This window comes from Coffea arabica, chromosome 3e (genome assembly GCF_036785885.1).
Source record: "Coffea arabica cultivar ET-39 chromosome 3e, Coffea Arabica ET-39 HiFi, whole genome shotgun sequence".
Lineage (NCBI taxonomy): Eukaryota > Viridiplantae > Streptophyta > Magnoliopsida > Gentianales > Rubiaceae > Coffea > Coffea arabica.
The window spans coordinates 1,197,361-1,215,268 of record NC_092315.1 but is presented as its reverse complement, the minus strand read 5'-3'; the positions used below and the strand labels follow the sequence as shown (position 1 = coordinate 1,215,268).

Below are 17,908 nucleotides of genomic sequence, written 5' to 3'. Positions count from 1 at the left end.
TGCCAAAGCTCTCCTATTTAGATACTGGAATCTAAACTTAAAAAACTAATCTTTGGTGTCAAGTAATGCATATCTGATGAGGGTTCTTTTTTTTTTTTTTAAAATAATGAACACTCATCATAAGATTCATTTCAGAGTATAGGAGCATTGTCGAGCCATGAAAGTCGTCGATCTCTAGTGTATTAGACCAACCAAAAACCCTTTTTGTTTTTTGTATAACAGAACTTGCTTTAGATGTTTCAAGCATAAGATTTGCTTTTCACTTTGTATAACAGAACAAAATTTTAATTGAACCAAATCAAAACCGGAAGGACATGATACCAAGAATTCCATCATTAACCACAAAATGTCATGAGAAGCAATCCATAACCAACATGAAACAGAAAAAGAGGAAGGCTTTATAGTTCCTCCAAAGTCCAACCTACACGAAATTAAAGCACCTTTCACTAAAACAACAAAGGTAGTTTTGCAGGTAGGGGTGGCCGGGTGGGGGCTCATACTTCAAAAAGGCTAAAGATAAGCCCCAACAAGTATCAAGAAATATTGAAAACCCCACCACAATGTTAAAGATATATAATTGACGATATGTCATCTGCTTTTACATTTTTTTTTTAAAACCTTATGTGACCAAATATATCGGCACGGCGGAGGTTGGCACACTGTGCTGCTGGTGCTGATGGTCCATGTTAAACTCCCTAAGGCTAATGTAGGGAATCTGCACCTCATCCTTGTCTGCGGGAGTCAGAGTTCCGGCGAGTGGACCGGAGGACGGGCGGCTGGTTGTCCGGAAAGGAGTGGAGGACCCACTTCTACTCTCGGTAACGTAAACGGGTCCGGAGATTGATGCCCTGATGGCGCGTCTACCGTGGACCCCGTACTCGAGAGCATTCTCAGAGTGGCGTGAAGTCCATTTCCAGCTGAAGAAGAGCAGAGCATTCTTCCACCACCGCTTCTTGTTCTTCTTGATCTTCTTCTTGGACGATGAATAGTCATCCTTCGAGATGGGCTTTTGAAGCTTGAAGTGTAGTGCGTCTATGGCTATGGATGAGGAGGATCTTGACGAAGTCTCCCTCTTGTGCCTCCTTGCTTCCTCCAACACCTGCATTTTTAAAATTTGCAAAAAAGAAAACAAGAATCAAGATTGGTTATTATGCTTCTTAATTATACATTTCTCTTACTTGTTGGGCGAAAAAGGGTCACATTTAACTATGCAGGTAAATACCTGGATTCTAAACTAATTAAGAAATGACAATGGATAGTATGAAGAGCACCTGAAAGTAATCAATTTGAGGATCAAAGCCATAGTCACTGAAGTGTTGAGGTTCTGACACAGGAAAAATGGGAGACTTGCTTGACATTTTTTGTTGTAGTGGGGGATGGAAGTAGCAGGAGAGCCTTGGCCTTGTGCTGGTGCACTGAAGAATAGAATTATAGAAATGGGATGAGCGAGGAGTTCTTGCGGGGGGGCCTGGGGAGTAGTAAACATTAGTGCAAATGTGAAGTAGGGGGGGGCTCAAGGTGGGACTGACCGTTGGATGGATGGTGAGAATGAGAACACCCTACCCTACCCTAGTAGTCAATCTTGACCATAACGCTAATTGCCTCGCGCGCATCTTGGTAGTGCCCAGGAGTCTGGACTCACTGATAAGGCTGCAAACGAGCCGAGTCGAGTCGAGATTTGGGCTAATCGAGCCGAGTCTCGACTAAATTTTACCAAGCTCCAGCTCGAGCTCGCCCTGATAAGGCTGCAAACGAGCCGAGTCGAGTCGAGTTTTGGGCTAATCGAGCCGAGCCTCGACTAAATTTTACCAAGCTCGAACTCGAGCTCGAGCTCGATGAGCCGGCAATTTTCAAGCTCGAGCTCGAAAAAAATAAAAAATAATTATTTTATTTTTAAAAAAATAAATAAAATAATATTTTTTTCTTAATAAATAATAAAATATTAACGATATATACGTAATTTTACTATAAAAATAAAAAATAAAAATAATATACATAATATACATAATTTTATTATTAAATAAAAATAAAAATAAAAAAAATATATATATATACTCCAGCTCGCGAGCTAACGAGCTTAATATTCTTTGCTCGAGTTTGACTCAAGCCGGCTCGAGCTCGATTAATATCGAGCTTGACTCGAGCAGGCAGCCCTAACTCCCTATTTTATACGCCAAATTTGTAATGCATTTATTGTTTCATGCTTTTAGGGCTGGACATGTAGTTTACTTATTGAGACTTTTCTTTATTCGGGTACAGTTAACTTTGCCTTGTGAATTCTCTTTCTCCTGTAGGATTGCTATCACTGTCCCCTGTTAGCATAAATATATCTACATTCTGCACCCGTTTATTGTCTAGAATCATGCACTTTATACCCGTACAACATTTTTACAATTTAGTCATTGATTACACAGCCTTAAAAATAGATATTCCTGTTCAAAACTCGGTGTGTATATATATATTGCCCTCAATGTCTATCACTGAGATTGGGGTCGTAAACGAATCAAATTGCTCGCAAGTTCGATCAAAACTCGATTCAAATTTGATCAACATCAAATAGAGTCGAACTCAAGCTCAATTGGATTCAAATTTGAGGTCGATCTCGAATTCGAATTTTACATTAAAAACTCGTCAAGATTAAATTTGAATTTAAATTTGATAAAATTAAATCGAGACTCAACTCGTAAAATCAAATTTCAATTCTCGATTTGGCTTATTCGTAGTCCTAACTGAGTTGATCAAACACATATAGGCAGTGAACCCTACAATTTCACTTTGAATTTTGCAAGCGTACATCATTGTTGTTGACAAGTAGCGTGTCTAATAATTTACTCTGATTATACTTTGACAGAAATTCTTGCTACTTCTAGGACTGCAATTAATCAGCACTTGTTGGTGTGTGTGGGAACGTCGATCATTTGCATTTTCTCTTCTTTCTGTGTAGGTTTTCCCCGGATGTGAACCATGGGAAATGGGATAGGAGTACATGAACGGACTCAAGTAAAATGTCTTGTTCCAAATTTAGACAGGACGAACACAAGAGGTTAGGCCATAATAAAAGTGCTTACTTGTGCCATAATAAAATTTCCTTCACTTGTTTGGTCACATTAGGAGTGCCTCTGAAGTATGGTGGAAATAGCATAATTGAGAATGAGTAACATTAGTAAGTTTTGCGGGATTGAGTGAGTAAATTTCAACTAAGCACACTAACACTAGTGGCACTGGTGGTGGTGGTTTTGTAACTTACTGTGTCCTAGCCCACATCTACAGCTGAACAGAAATTAACAATAATCTAGGGTGCAGTGTGCTTTTAATGTTTTCACCCGAAAACAACGTAGTTAAAATGTAGCCATCAGAAATCAATAGTGGAGTTATATGAGTTGTCTTCTTCCTCAACTACACATCAAGTACCAAGTAGAAAGCTAGACTATGATTTGTCACTGGGGATGCATGAGGCTTTTACCTGCCCCTCCTGCTGCTGCCGCCCGCTTACTGGGTAGAGTTGCTGCAGTCGAGAAATGAATTTGGTGTGTTTGGATAGGGATTGTTTGTGTAAAATAATACGTAATTATTTGTTTATATTACAGATATATTTTTTTTATTAATATTTTTATTTTAAATTATCCTTTTATTTCGCATACGTTTTACTGCTGTAATTGCTACATCATGAGCCACTGACCATTTGGTCCAGTGGTCATCACCATTAAAGGTGATGCTGGAGGTCAGGGGTTCAATCCCTGCCTCCCACAAATTTGCCACAATTTGTGGCGGTCTTAATTGACCTTCATCGATGGAGTCTGTACTCACATCGAACCCCCTCCCCTTCCCCTTAGACTAGGCTAGATTAGGTTATAGGACATCTATCGTTTCGACAAAAAAAAAAAATTGCTACATCATGAAAATTGGTGCAGTAGTCAGTGTAGCATTGATGGCATGCTAGTGCGTTTGAAACTCATAGGTAACAAAAAGAAGGCATGAGTATCAAGTTACTACTACTGCTTTTTACTGCTCCATCTCTTTTTTTATAACTGACGTTTAAGAAATTTGTTCTAGTGTACTTTTATCTATCGTTTTATTATCCCCATATAGTATTAATTATTTTTTCACAATTTTACCCTTTTATCTCTCTTTTCCAATACAGGGTTCTTAATTACTACTCCTAATAATTAGTTTGGTGGGAGTTAGTTTGCATTGCTTTTGGTCTAGTAAAACAACACCATTTAGTACTCTAGTGAGAGAAAACATGGGTGAATTGGACAATTAATGAGGATACAAAAGGAAAGTAGTGTATAGATTTAAGCAATGAAAAACTTTTCTTAATTGATGTGCAAAACCTTAAACGTCAGTTATAAAAAAAGGGAGGGAGTATTTGGCTATATATATATATTATCTGAAACTCGAACGGATAAAGGAGAATTTTAGCATATGGCATGTATTCTTGTTGCCTCATCTATGAGCATGATCAAGAAGATAGATTACTACTAAAGAATGAGATCAATCCATTAGAATTCTCACAATATGGAACCTGAGCTCCATCTAGTGGTTCCAGTACTTAAAAATTTTCTTCCTTCTCTGTGGGTGGTTATAATAAAGACAATCCAGAACAATTATCTGATATGTCAGCCTAGTCGTTTTGGCTGCTAAGAGGAATACTTCATCCCCTTTTCCTATTTTCTTCTCCTTCAATAAGAAGAAACTGCTGAATCATTTTGTGCTTGATCAGGGAAGCTAGCTACATCCCTTGTTCTATTTCCATTCGGATTATAGTGACCCACCCCTTTGCTAATTAAAAAGCCACCGAAAAAACTCTTCAAGTCTCATCTACATTGGCCAATTATTCAATGTCTCAATTATTTATTAGTTAGTAATTAATACTCGCTACCACAAACTTCAATACTCTACATGATTCTCATCTCAAACTGATAGTTTCAGGAGGCAGCCCATGTTAGAAAAAGCCCATTTGAATTTCTGCCAATTTCTCACTCAACACAACACAAATACACCTTCCAGAAAGCCCAAGAACTCTTTTTATTTTGTTGTTGAAGCCCATACGCTGTTCCAACCCTAACTTGATCACAGACTCGCAAGATCCAGATTGAGAGCCAATTTCAGAAGCCACCCTGCGTGTTTCGGCTCTTCTTGTGTCCTTTTCACAATCATAACCATTGCCTCAGCAAAATCCAAGCAAATTCCATATGGGGGCAGCAAATAGTACTGCACAGCCTGGAAAGCCATAAGCCACAGCGAAAAGGCACCCATTGCTACTTCCTAGTTTTATATTCCTAAGTTATACTTTAAGTACACGTACTGATCTAACTCTACATTCCCATGCATCTGACTTTTGGGGATAATTTCAACAGTACTTTTGGGCGCATACGAGTTATACATTTTTAAAAAGGTAATTACTACTCCATTTTACAACACATTGGACCTTTACTTATCTAATTCTCTAACCATTATGGTGTTGCAGTTGACTTGTTCGATCAGTAATCCTTTGGGTCCTGAATTCAGCAAGAAATATGCTTTTAATTGTTTACAACCGTACCTAGGAAGGAATCTATTGCACTTCTACATTGCCAGTATAAACGAGATGAGATCAATTACTCCATCAGAACTTGAAGCAGCTCGAATAATTTGAAGAGCTCGAATTTGAGCTTTATATAAGAGGATTGAAAGCTCATCAAGCTTTTAACACAAACACACGTGCGTGCACGCGCGCATATATATATAAATATATGCAAATTGTTCATATATATATATATATAGATATCCCAAGTGTAAAATTATATAATGTACTAAATATACGTCACTTAAGCTTGATTGAACTTGGCTCTGATCGAAAGCTACTAGTACAAGGCTTTTCCCATGGCCCAATTCCCATACCAATACCGAAACCAATCGCAACGGATCTTCTGTCTCATATTCTGTGCCACTTTCTCTCTCACTTTTTATTATATTACTATTTCTCCTACATAAATATTATATTTTTATTTTTTTTTATTTTTTTAAGATTCAATAACTATTAATTAAGTGAAAAATAAATACAACAATTTAAAAAAAGCCCACCTATTGCACTTCCAACTACGAGGCAGCAGCCCTTTACCAAACAGCATCAAATTCACCCATGACAAGAACCATGAGTCCAATACCGTCATTTCAACTAATCCCGCGTCAACACTGGCGCCTACTCCTACTGCAGCGCTTTCAACTTCAATTTTACTCATCCTCCTACGTAGTTGGTCTCACTGAAACCAACAAGAACCTTCCTAATCCTCTCTCTCTCTCTCTCTCTCTCAATTCTCATCGTCTTATAATCTCCTTCACTTCCTCTGCCCCTTCATTCCTTCTGCATTAAGCATACCCTTCCCCTTCCTCCCTTTCTTTAATTCTCTCAAAAACCATAAAAAATAGTAGTGATTATGGACGCTGATCACTCCGTTCCTCGTATTCCAAACACACCAAACCCAAAAGACTTTGCCATGGGCGGAAAAATAATGCTCAGTGCTATAGTCATCTTATTCTTTGTCGTAGTTTTGATGGTCGCCCTTCATTTATACGCCCGGTGGTACCTCCTCCGCGAACGGCGCCGCCAACTCCTCCGCAGGAGGAGCCGTTTGAACAGTCGCAGAAGAGCCCACATCGTCTTTTACGTTGACAACAATCCCGCTGCTCACCCGGCCCCCAATAGCGGCCTTGAACCGTCCGTGATTGCTTCTCTTCCGGTTTTTGTTTATAGCCCGAAAACTCAGCCGGAGGGGATGGACTGCGCCGTCTGCTTATCGGAGTTTGAGGAGAATGAAAAGGGAAGGCTGTTGCCCAAATGCAACCATTCTTTTCACGCTGATTGCATTGATATGTGGTTTCATTCGCACTCCACCTGCCCAATTTGTCGAGCTGCGGTTGAACCGGTTCCCGAACCGGTGACGAGCAATTCCGCGGTTGAACCGGAGGGGAACAGGATTGAACCCGATTTGAGTTCTGGGTTGTGCCCAGCTTGTGTTCATGAGGAGGGAGACTGCTCTTCTACGGCGTCGCTGGGGAAGAGGAGGAAGGGGTTGGATTTGACGGCTGTGAGAATCGAGGTTCCGAGGAGGAGTGCGTTCGAGCCCGAGTTGCCGCTGAGTTCACCGGCGAGTCACGGTTTTAGGTCGCCCGGGACTCGGTTGTTGTCTTTGAAGAGAATACTGAGCATGGGCCGAAAAACACCTGGCACAGCACCTGCGACGCCGTGTGGGGCGGGAACGAGTTGCAGCTCGGGACCGACTCAGTTTGATTTGGAGAGTGGACCGGCTGAGTTGACTCAGAGCCGGGTGCTGACCCCGAGGTGAGAGGTCTTGATCTCAGTCCCGCAATAGTTGAACAGTATGGAAAAATCGCAAACAGATATTTTGACTAGTGTCAGAAATCTGGAGATTCGCGAGCCGCCCGATGCAGTACAAATTCTTGAGTAGGCGTGGCGAATAGTGAATGGTCGTGATTTACAGAGGCTGATTTGCTAGCACGCAGTGGATGACTGAAATGGTTGACCTGTAGATAGATAAGGATGGTGGGTTACTACTTACTAGTTACTACTGCTGACCACGAGACTTCTATTTTGTAATCCACCGGTCCTAAATTATTCATTCAATTATTTGATTAATCATGATTTTAGCACATTACATTTGGCCGATTTTTACTTGGACACCATGAGATTTTTGTCTTTTGATCTATTTACTATTTAGATAATGAAAGTATAGGCCATTCTTATAATCAAATTGAACGAGAAGTTCTTGATCTAATAATTGAGATTAAGATTTCAAACTCAAATATTAGAGATTCTCATTTCTAATTTCTTTATATTTTCTCCACTTCGCTTCTTCTGTGTCACCCATTAAAAAAAAAAGAAAAAATTAAACTCGAACTTGTTAATATTATGCCTTATTAATTATCAATGGTTACACGCGCCGATTGGAATATACATATGCATATATATATATATATATATATAGTACAGAAGTTTAGGCTTATAGAATTCGTGGTAGATTAGATAGGTGCATTTTCTGCTGATTTAATTATAAAGGTGAAGAAATAAATCAAGATTCCAAGTGGGCTTAGATAAAAGTTTTCATTCCCGTGACGCGTAATTTCTCTTCACCTTCTGACTAACAAAAGAAAATAGAACGAAGGATTCGAGTTTCTTTGCAAGTGTGTGTGTGTGTCACACTAATTTTAAGGGATAATGCCAGTTTAGGATTGTTTTTCTTACTATTAGTTGCTGCTGATTAGCGAAGGGAATTTTTAGTAAGCTGTGAAAGCAGCAAAAGCCTAAACAACCACCAGACATTTCCTTTCGAATGCAAACAAACAAGCTGAAAGTTGTTGAGACAGTCCTTGACCTTGACCATCTTCAAACTACAAACGTTGACTAAAATTAGCATTAGCATCGGAGACCACAGAGAGTGGGAATAAGGAACGTAACTCATTTGCCTGGAACTTGCAATAAGATGATTAAAGCAGTTCGTTCATCAGCATTTCAACGTGGAGGCAGGCAGGCTGGTCTTCCCAAGCTGAATTCCAATTTTTTTATATATATATATATATATATAAATAAAAGATAGAAAGAAAGGAAAAGACATATTATTGTTGGTCTTTTATTCAACTACTTCAAAAGGATGACTTCTGCTGTCAGCATTGACAATTTTCAACGAGCTCCACTTGGATTCAACTATAGTTTAGTCAAAGAAAGCACGCTTAAAAAACGGGTCACGTTTCTGCGTTGAAATACACTGCACGGAGAAGATATGGTTTACGTGCGGAGTTAGGACAATAATTCACAAGTCCTTTAACAGCAGTTTCCTTCTTCAAAATTCCAAATACTTCCCACCATTTTATTTTATTTTCTATCCACAATCATGTGAGCTTTTGATTAATTTGCAACACTCTATCAGTGGTTTTCATTAAGGGCATTTAATTTAATTTATTTGCAGAATAATAATAATAATATATGTTACAAACTTACAAATTACGATCATATCTTTTAGTACGGTACATTCTAGGTATCAGTTTTAGCTAATCAACTTCTCTACTAACTGTTAGAATTACTACAGCTCTAATTCCACCTTTGTCTTCTACATTACTACACTCCCTATTCAGCAAATGATCTATCTGTTAAGGTCCACAGTATAACATTCTGACTCTGTTATCCTGCTAGATGTAAGTTCACCGGTTCAACCAAGCGCGATTTTCGCCTCTTTTTGCCTTCAGGAGTACAGATTTTCGAGACACCGCCAGGCTTTCCCAGTTTTACAGAGAGTCTACAAGTCGAGGTGGATACCGAAGATGGTATTGGTATGCCTGCAACGGGGCAGTTTTCTTTACCAGGCTTGTTGTGCCTTTCACCTCTAGTGCACCCTTTAGGAGATTTAGCTCTCTTCTTTGACAATTGAGGCGGTGCTACATCACTTCGCTTCTCGTTTTGGAGGAGATGGACCAGAAATGGATTCCCAACCGTGTAACAGATAGATCCACTATCACCCCCACTCTTCTCCAAATCCACGTATCCATCGTTCACCTGTTCATAGAGATGAGAAGGTCGAAATTTAGAACAATGCCACCTCATCCTTATTATATAAATACGAATCCAAATAAATTGCTCCTTCAACTCAACTAGAATTCTCGTGGGAAAGTTTCTAATGCACGTCCTAACTAGAAATTTAGAATCGTCGGTTTGCAAGATAATCAAGTCCAAAGTGAAGGGTTTACCAATTGAAGAAGAGCAGAAAATGTTCGAGCAACATCGTGCTTTTCTTGGCCCTTGACCACATCAGCAAAAGACATGGAAATTCGGGTGTCTCCTGCCATATGTAGCTTATCCATAACCCTTTCACCATACTGATGAATATCAAATGGAGGCCGCGAGTCCTGTCAGAGTGTCAATATTGGCTCGCATCAGAAGCACGTTATGGAAATACCAGTAGAAAGATGGATATCAAATAACTATAGAGACATGTGGGATGCACAAACTTGCTCTTCCAAGTTGTGCTCAATTCTCTGTTTCCATGTTGAAACCCGAGCAGCTAATTCCGTCTGTTTCTCAGTTTCAGCAAGACTAGCAAGGAGAGAATCCTACAGATATCAATATAGTTTCACTAAGTCAATATTGCACCTTGACAATTCAAAGACACTTACTGCATGAGAAGGAATTACAGTTCAACACTTGAATATGGCATTGTAAACTTCTTTTAGCAAAACCTAGTGATCCCACTTCATTGTACAATTCAAATCACTATTGAGAAACGCATGCAGTTTCTTCGAGATCCAGACATACAAACCACAATTTTATACGGCAGCACCAAGAGAAACTGATAACTAGAAAAGATTAAGAAAGTGCCTATCTCACAATATGAATTTTGAGCTTCTGTGTTTCCCTCCAAATACATTGTTTACCCATTCAAATATATGATCTCCTCCGAGCAGACATGCTCACACTAAACAGTGACAACCAAGATAAGAAGTCAACCTTTAATCAGCTGACTGAGATAGGAAGCGTTTCTGTGGCTTACCAAGTGGGAGCGACAAAGATCTTCAAGGCTTGCATGAGAAGTGGGATTTTCATAACCTTCATCTCGGTCCAAGTGAATGTCACCATCATGCTACACAAAAGTTGAAAAGTGAACCATTTGTCTAGATGTGCACAACACCACCATTTCACCACACATACAAGTTTCAAATATGGAAGCACATCAACAGCCTGCCTAACCTTATCTTGCTGAGGTACATCTTCATAAATGTATGTATCCTCTGGCATGTCAAAATCAGGCGGCTCATTTCCTGGATCCTCACTGTCATATCCATTATCTGTGTTGTTCTCTTTAGGATTAGGAACAGCATTGTATTCTGTGTTCCTCCCTCGAACAAAAAATGATTGCCGCAGCTGCAAACAATGGTTTGTCAATATAGAAAAGAAGTCCAACTCAGAGCAAAACGTATAACACAAATAAACCAACCTTCTCAAAGAGTGGAGGAGAATGTGGTTCTGCTGGCCTCTGTAAGGTGGAGCATCTTGCTTCCCATATTTCAGCGAGTTCTGAACTAGGACCATCTTGTCTTGCAAGAGGAAACTCTGCCATCAGAGGATCAGATTTCCGCCAATTGGCCACCAGCCTTCCTTTCACTTTGACTGCTTGGAACAAAATGAAAATTTAACAAATCAGGCGTTTATTTAAGACAGGAAAAGAGCAAGAATGGCAACAGAATAGTCTAATAACCTCTTTTATAAGGCTTGACTTTTAAATTCCCTGGTTCATGGGGATTGAGAGGTTTCCATGGATCATCACTATCAGAATCATCTGATTCTGCATACTCATTTTCCATGTTGAAATGACCACCGTCATCTCCAGGAAAATCATAGGCAGGCAGAGAAGACCCAACACCATGGTCATTCAATTTGACACCATGATCGACCAATGGAGACTGATTGATTTCAGCATCTTGATATTTTTGAGCCGACAGCTTGTGGCCAGTACCCCCAGAATGTCTGGTTGGGGACTGAAAGCTCTTGCGACTTTTACAGTTCAAGGAGCTTCCTCTACAGACATCATTGTGGAGTTTTCCAGCTTTACTCTGACTGTTCAAGAAGTCGATGACTGCTACTGCATCAGATGAGTCTAACAAAATAAAATCCTGGAAAAGATCATTGGTGGCTAGCTGCAAGCACAAAATGACATGTATTGAGAATGAGAGCATCCTTAGACAAACCACATTCTTAATACTTAACAAATACCAGATAGGACTCTAGTTCCCCAGCATCTCCAATAGCATCTAAGCAATCACCTTCAAGGACAACCAAATTTGCTGGGGGTCTCACAAAATGATGTGCTGGTATATCTTTGCCATTCACACTATCTAATATATTCTTTGCTTCAACTGCAACACAGAAAAGTTTTAATCCAAGAGATGTTTTGCAACCATATCACAACAAGATAAAAAAGAAACAACATACCTGGAATGTCATCTAAGCCCCAAAATCTATCATCTTCTTCCTCATGAGGAGCCTCTAAACCACTTTCTTCTGATTGGGCTGATGCACTCGTTCCTTGTTCTTGTGAACTACTCATATAAGAAGTTAAAAAGAAAATGATAAATAATTGGTAACTTATACAAATTTTGCAAATGCAAATCTCTTTTCACCAATATCTCATTCTTGCCAAAAATTTCCTTATCCATTTAAACAACTAGTGAAGTTTGATCCTGGATAATGAGTACTTATAAATGCAACCAGAACTGCACATGTCAACCATAAACTAAGGACGAAATCTAATGGTATCCAACTTTTAAAGAAACCGATCTTTATATTCCATTAAGTGCTAAATCTTTAATGTTTAAGTTAATGCTTAAATCAGATGACAATGTTTCAATGGCATACCATAGAAATTTTAGCAGACACATGCGCATGTGAAAGAAGCAATTCAAATCATGAGTCTTTAACTTTAATGACACTTCCGCGGCACTAATGGGGCAGTTCTGCCCAAACTAAGGACTATTTGCCTGTTATGCCCCTCAGTTCCCCGGCCCCATATGCTCATCATTGTTCAACATAAAATAACAATTATATAAAACTATCTTAGGAACAGCAATGCTCTCATGAATCCAACTTTCAACAGAGTTCACTAATTTGGTTGAAATTATGGGAAGGCATGTGGAAAAAAACCAAATCATAAGGAATTAACTTAAAGGTCGCCAAAAGAACTCGCATAACCACAAGTGTTACACTATGGCATATGTTTTACATCAAAAAACTGCACAACATATTTTTCTTCTTCTCCTCTAGGTAAATGTGTTATGCTGTGCAACTGATTACCATGAAATTCAATCAATTAAAACCACGTTTGAGTTTATCTAACTAAAGGAGCAGAGTTTCTCTCCAGTTCACAAAAAAAAAGAACTTCTACTGTAAACAAATGCCACAGCTAACAACTCATTTGAGAAATTTAAATATATGCAAGTCTTAGATAATATCATTACACCACAGCTTTCACATGCTCCTGACACGCAAATGTCTAAAATTTCTCCATTCAATTCCACCAAAGGCTTGAATTTTCCAAATGAAGAACAGTTGCAAGACTAACGTAATTTTTTAGCTTTTTTTTATCAAATTGAAAGAAAGATTAATCTAGCTGCATACTTTGTCCATAGACAAACATAACAGAAGTTAAATTTTAAAAAAAATTCTTTTTTAACAGTGAAAAGCTAAACAAATTGTCAGTGTGAAAATAATTACTTACGGAAAATTATTATAAGATTGACACACTATGGAGGACTGAAACCAGAAGCACATGTGCAAACAAAATCTAAATGTTGCATAAACATTCATTTCTAAGAAGGTTAACCAGCTATCACACCTGATAAATCACCCTATTAAAATAATAAATATATAAGTTATAGAAAAAAATGTAGCTCATTGCAACTAAGTCACCAGTTAAAGAGCGGCTAATTGTTATGCCTCCTTAATGAACAGCCTAACTGTCACATTGAGAGTCCCTACCCTAAACTCGTTGTTTCAGCAGAATTCCAGATGCCAATACTTTAGCTACAGTCAACACAGTATAAAACAGACAAACACCAAGGACGTTAACTTCGATTCCCTACTAACCAATCCAAGGGAAAGGCTAACAGATTGTGTGCAAATCTCCTATCCCCAGATGACTAAACTAACAAAGTTTGAAACTTTACTTCAAATCCAGAAACTTAAAATGCCAATTGACAACCTTTACTCCATAATTATGTATTGTCCTATTACATATTGCAATAATTCCGTTTGTCAATAAAATAAAATAGTCTACTAGAAGTAAATATATGAAAGATGCATAAATGGACTTAAGGAACCAAACCTCTTCTGGGAAATGAACTCCAACGCATGCAAAACCAAAGAATATAAATATTCCACCTTTCTACTGTACACTTGCACCGAACCCTGCAGCAGCAAAGCAGCTAACACAAAATTCCCAAAACATAATATCAAAATCAGCCCAGAATTTGGGAATAATCAAGAACCCTCATCTTATTATTAGCAAAATTTGACAAGACCTTCGGCAAAATTTACGGAGAGTTGAGGAACATCGTGGTCGTCGGAGGTAATTTCACCGGAGCAGATCTTAAGCAAATATTCCGAAAGATTCTTTGCTAAATCCACAGCCCAATTTGATTCGAGGTCACGAAGAGGTTGTACCGAATGAAATATTCCGGTGGACTGGGGTTGTTGATCTTGAGTGTTATTCATCTTCAATCGACCGAATAGAACAGTCCATTACTGGGCGGGTTTTTCTGCCATCAAAATTTCATCATTTGGGGTCAAAGATAGAAAACCTAGAAGCTGGGTTGTTGAAAAAATGGAGTTTTGGAACTCCCAAATTTTTTAACCAAGAAATGAAGAGGAAAATTAAATTGGATGAAGCCTAGAGACAGGAGAGAGCGTTTGGAACTTTGGCGTGTTGTGTGTGTAGATTGAAGTGTTTTAGTGCGTGAAAGGTTTCAAAATTTTTGGGTGATTAGTTTCCCGCCCAGGTGTATTCATTGGGCTTACTGGCCCTTTTTGCTTTTGGACAGAAGTATATGTCCATCCTCTTTTGTGGGTTCAAAAGTAAAGGCTGGCCTGGAATGTTCCAACAATCATAGGAGGCCAGACCCAAAACTTGTTTGGGGCCCGCTCAATTTTATCTTGTGGAATACTCCCAAAAATTGGCAAAGATGCATGCAAGTATCCTTTTGAGTTGCACAATGTTTTCTTTTGATATGAAAAAAGTTGTTCAAATGTAGTATAATATCTTGTCTAACTTTTAGATTTTAAAATACAGAAAATTAGAGTGCAAAGATTTTTTTTTTTTTTTTTTAGTGTTAGAGATGTTGTAACTACTTTTATCCGCTATTTTTTCCTAAATTTATCTCTATTCACTATTTTTCCCAAACTTATGGCTATTTAATCTCATTATCCCTATATTTCCAAAGTATTTGTCCCTGTGATTTATAAATCCTTGCGCGAGTCTTTAAAAAAAATTCCAAGCCATAGATACAAACGATGAAAATTAATTTTGATGATTAATCTTATATATACTGTTAGTATATACACTATCACCACCATTATATATATGACACGTGTAAAATTTGAATTTGAAATTTAAAATTTGTTCATGTGTCATTCATCCAATCGTGATAGTGTATACACTGACAGTGTGTATAGAATTTACTCTTTATCAATTGATCTAGAATTGAGATAAAGAAATTGTGAATTATTACACATAGTTTGCCCCTGCTGAATTCAATTTCTAGTTCTTCCCCTGTCTAAGACATGCATTCAGTGGAACACTTCGTTATTTAGCAGTATCTTTGAACAGGTAAAAATATTGTCCAATGAAGTTAAGAACAAGAAGAAAAGTAGAAAGATCTCTATGCTGGATTCAAGTAATACTGACTTGCCATGTACCAAGAAGAATGTCATTAGAATTCATTATGGTAAATTCACTTTCTTGTTGAGTTATGTCGTAGTTGTACATTGAGTCCCATCACATGGGGGGCTGGGGGAAAGTGTGGGGTTTAGTAGTTTTACACTTTCATCGTGCCAGGAACGTAGGGAAAGCCAGAGGCTGTTATCCATGAATCACCGATAAAATATTTGCCAGGAGTGAAGCTCTCAGCAATCTGTGGAGTGATATGTTGGATACCTAGCCAATCAACTCTCTGATCTGTATTGGCACCTGGACCTCTGTTCTGGTATTCAGCATAGTACAACGTTTTCAGCCCAAAAGTACCCATCCATGGGGACCATCCCTGTGGATCAATGAATCCGTCGATGTTGGATTGCATGATGATGGTTCTTGAGTATTCCTTCCATGGACGTCCAAGATATGCCCTGACTGGTGGATCAGCAGACAGCAAAGCAGGGTCTGCCACGATTGAGCAGTTTTGGAGGACGATGGCTCCGGTGCTACGGCTGTTATTCCTGCCTTGAGCTGTGACCATGCAAGCTTGGTTCACAAGTGGCATCCTCACAATCAGCTTGCAGTTCTGGAAAACTGCTGCAGCATCGCCGAAGATGAAATCTATGGTTCCACTGATGGTTGTGTCGCGGTAGAACTGGCGGTAGGTATGGCTGTAAAGGGTATCTTGGTAGCCATCTATTTGGCAATTGTAAACAATGGTCCTATCGCCTGAAACACGAAGTGCCACAGCCTGATGCTTTTCTGGTCCAGCTGAGTTCTCAATTCCAATGTCTCTAAGGATGCATCCATCTCCATTAATGGCTGTATCATTTCAAGAGCACAATGAGAAAATATGGTCCAGCAATGCAGTTACTAACATCAATCTGATTCCAACTATGGTAAGAAATTACTTAGCACTGCTAATCTGCTACTAAGGTTGCCTATTGTACTCTACATATCAGAGACTTAGAATTGAAATAAGATTTTGATCATCAATTCTGAGTTTCTGATAGACAGGAAGAAAAACACCCTCAACAATAAATCCTTTTGATGCAGTAAAGTAATTAGCGCACCCAACTTACCAACAGTTGCAGTGTGGAAAGTGCCAATGCCATCAACGTAGTTCTTGTTTGCGGTGATCTTGGTAACATTTGGGCCTTCTCCCATAATCACAACATTGTTTATGCGTCTTGGGATTAAAATGACTTCCTTGTAGACACCAGCCTTGATAAGAATGACAAAGGGTGTAGTGTTATTCTTGGGGACAGTATTAATAGCATCCCGAATGGTCTTGAAGGTGCCACTTCCATCTTGAGCAATTATGGCATTAGGCTTGATTGAAGCAGGGTCAACTTGAAGGAGCCTACGCTCAACAAAATTTTCCTCATCAAGCTTTCTCTTTTCAGCAGACAGGAGTCTTCGGCTGAGGCCGGGGATTGCCAAGGTTCCTAAAATCTCAGAGAAATCTGTGACAATAGCAAGGCCGTTGCTAGAGAGCTGAACAGCAGTTCTCATGAGTTGCTTCATTTTCTCTCCGGTATCACCTGTTGTATTCTCAAAAGCATCCAAACAAGTCTGTTGCAACGTGATTGCACCACTCAACCATGTTTTGAGATCAGCCACGTAGTCATCCAACTTGCTGATATCAAAGTTCTGAACCTTATCGAAGGACCTCTTGAAGTCATCAATCGCAGTGTTCAAAACTTCTTTGCAAATGTCCAGGGCCTCAGAAGTCCTGGGGTCCTTGGCAGCATTCTGGAGAAGAGATGAGTTCTTGATGACTTCGCCGAGGTTATCAACCGTTGTTTGGAAGGCAACCTTTACAAGTTCTCTGGGGTCACTGGTGTTCTTGGCTTTTGACAGGCTATCTTCACAGGTTTCCTTATAATCAGTATGCTGGCAAAGGCTTTGTATAGCCTTGGAGGAAGATGTTACAGGCGCGGCATCTTCCCCGGCGGGGGGTGATTCAACATTCTTATGGCTAGAACCATAAGTCACGGCACCAACTACGGCTGCCACAAGGAGGATTGAAGAGACGCTCAGAATGGCGAGCTTCTTCTTCCTTGAACTATCGTCATAACCCATTGATGATATTTATATATCGTGTTAAAAGTAATTCTTTCTATTTGATATATTTTATTCTTTCGAATTCTAACGAGCCCACTCTTTCCCTTGAATTAGAGAAAGGTTATTAGGAAAGACACAAGGGTCTTTGATACCCCTCCACTGTCTGGATAAATGTGGGAAATGGTTCTTATATATAGAGATGAAGATGCGAGGAATATAACCATGCAATTTGACAGTCAAATTCTGTTAGATAGCGTTTGGCTGAGGGCCTTCTTTATTTTCGGACATTACAGAACGATGGTCCTTAGCATTTATAGGCCAAGAAAATGTAGGACAGCCATTCAAAAACAACAGGTATGTGTTGTGTCTTTGGCTGAGTAAACTTTTCG

General features: G+C 39.1%; 4 protein-coding genes across 5 annotated transcripts; 1 reads left to right on the top strand and 3 right to left on the bottom strand.

The window, feature by feature from the left end:
• Positions 1-315: 315 nt before the first annotated feature.
• LOC113737140 (uncharacterized) lies at positions 316-1,479 on the bottom strand. Its single transcript, XM_027264397.2, has 2 exons — positions 1,272-1,479; positions 316-1,099 (listed from the first exon to the last, which is right to left on the bottom strand). Exons 1-2 carry the CDS (start codon positions 1,356-1,358, stop codon positions 620-622), a joined length of 567 nt encoding a protein of 188 aa, XP_027120198.1. The 5' UTR covers positions 1,359-1,479; the 3' UTR covers positions 316-619.
• A 4,744-nt stretch (positions 1,480-6,223) lies between these two features.
• LOC113736764 (RING-H2 finger protein ATL2-like) lies at positions 6,224-7,669 on the top strand. The gene has a single exon (XM_027263859.2). The coding sequence runs from the start codon at positions 6,420-6,422 to the stop codon at positions 7,326-7,328; it is 909 nt and encodes a 302-aa protein (XP_027119660.1). The 5' UTR covers positions 6,224-6,419; the 3' UTR covers positions 7,329-7,669.
• A 1,258-nt stretch (positions 7,670-8,927) lies between these two features.
• Positions 8,928-14,475, bottom strand: LOC113737116 (condensin-2 complex subunit H2-like). Of its 2 annotated transcripts, none has more exons than XM_027264372.2 (11): positions 14,065-14,474; positions 13,869-13,968; positions 11,981-12,087; positions 11,762-11,904; positions 11,247-11,685; positions 10,986-11,158; positions 10,739-10,912; positions 10,542-10,631; positions 10,003-10,104; positions 9,742-9,900; positions 8,928-9,550 (listed from the first exon to the last, which is right to left on the bottom strand). In XM_027264372.2, the coding sequence occupies exons 1-11, from the start codon at positions 14,255-14,257 to the stop codon at positions 9,179-9,181; spliced, it is 2,052 nt and encodes a 683-aa protein (XP_027120173.1). In that variant the 5' UTR covers positions 14,258-14,474; the 3' UTR covers positions 8,928-9,178. The 2 variants fall into 2 exon arrangements, with proteins under 2 accessions (XP_027120173.1, XP_027120174.1); XM_027264373.2 differs by having other exon boundaries at positions 9,453-9,550; positions 9,986-10,104; positions 14,065-14,475.
• Positions 14,476-15,462: 987 nt separating this feature from the next.
• LOC113736578 (pectinesterase) lies at positions 15,463-17,667 on the bottom strand. The gene is made up of 2 exons (XM_027263621.2): positions 16,535-17,667; positions 15,463-16,274 (listed from the first exon to the last, which is right to left on the bottom strand). The coding sequence occupies exons 1-2, from the start codon at positions 17,535-17,537 to the stop codon at positions 15,577-15,579; spliced, it is 1,701 nt and encodes a 566-aa protein (XP_027119422.1). The 5' UTR covers positions 17,538-17,667; the 3' UTR covers positions 15,463-15,576.
• Between the last annotated feature and the right edge of the window lie 241 nt (positions 17,668-17,908).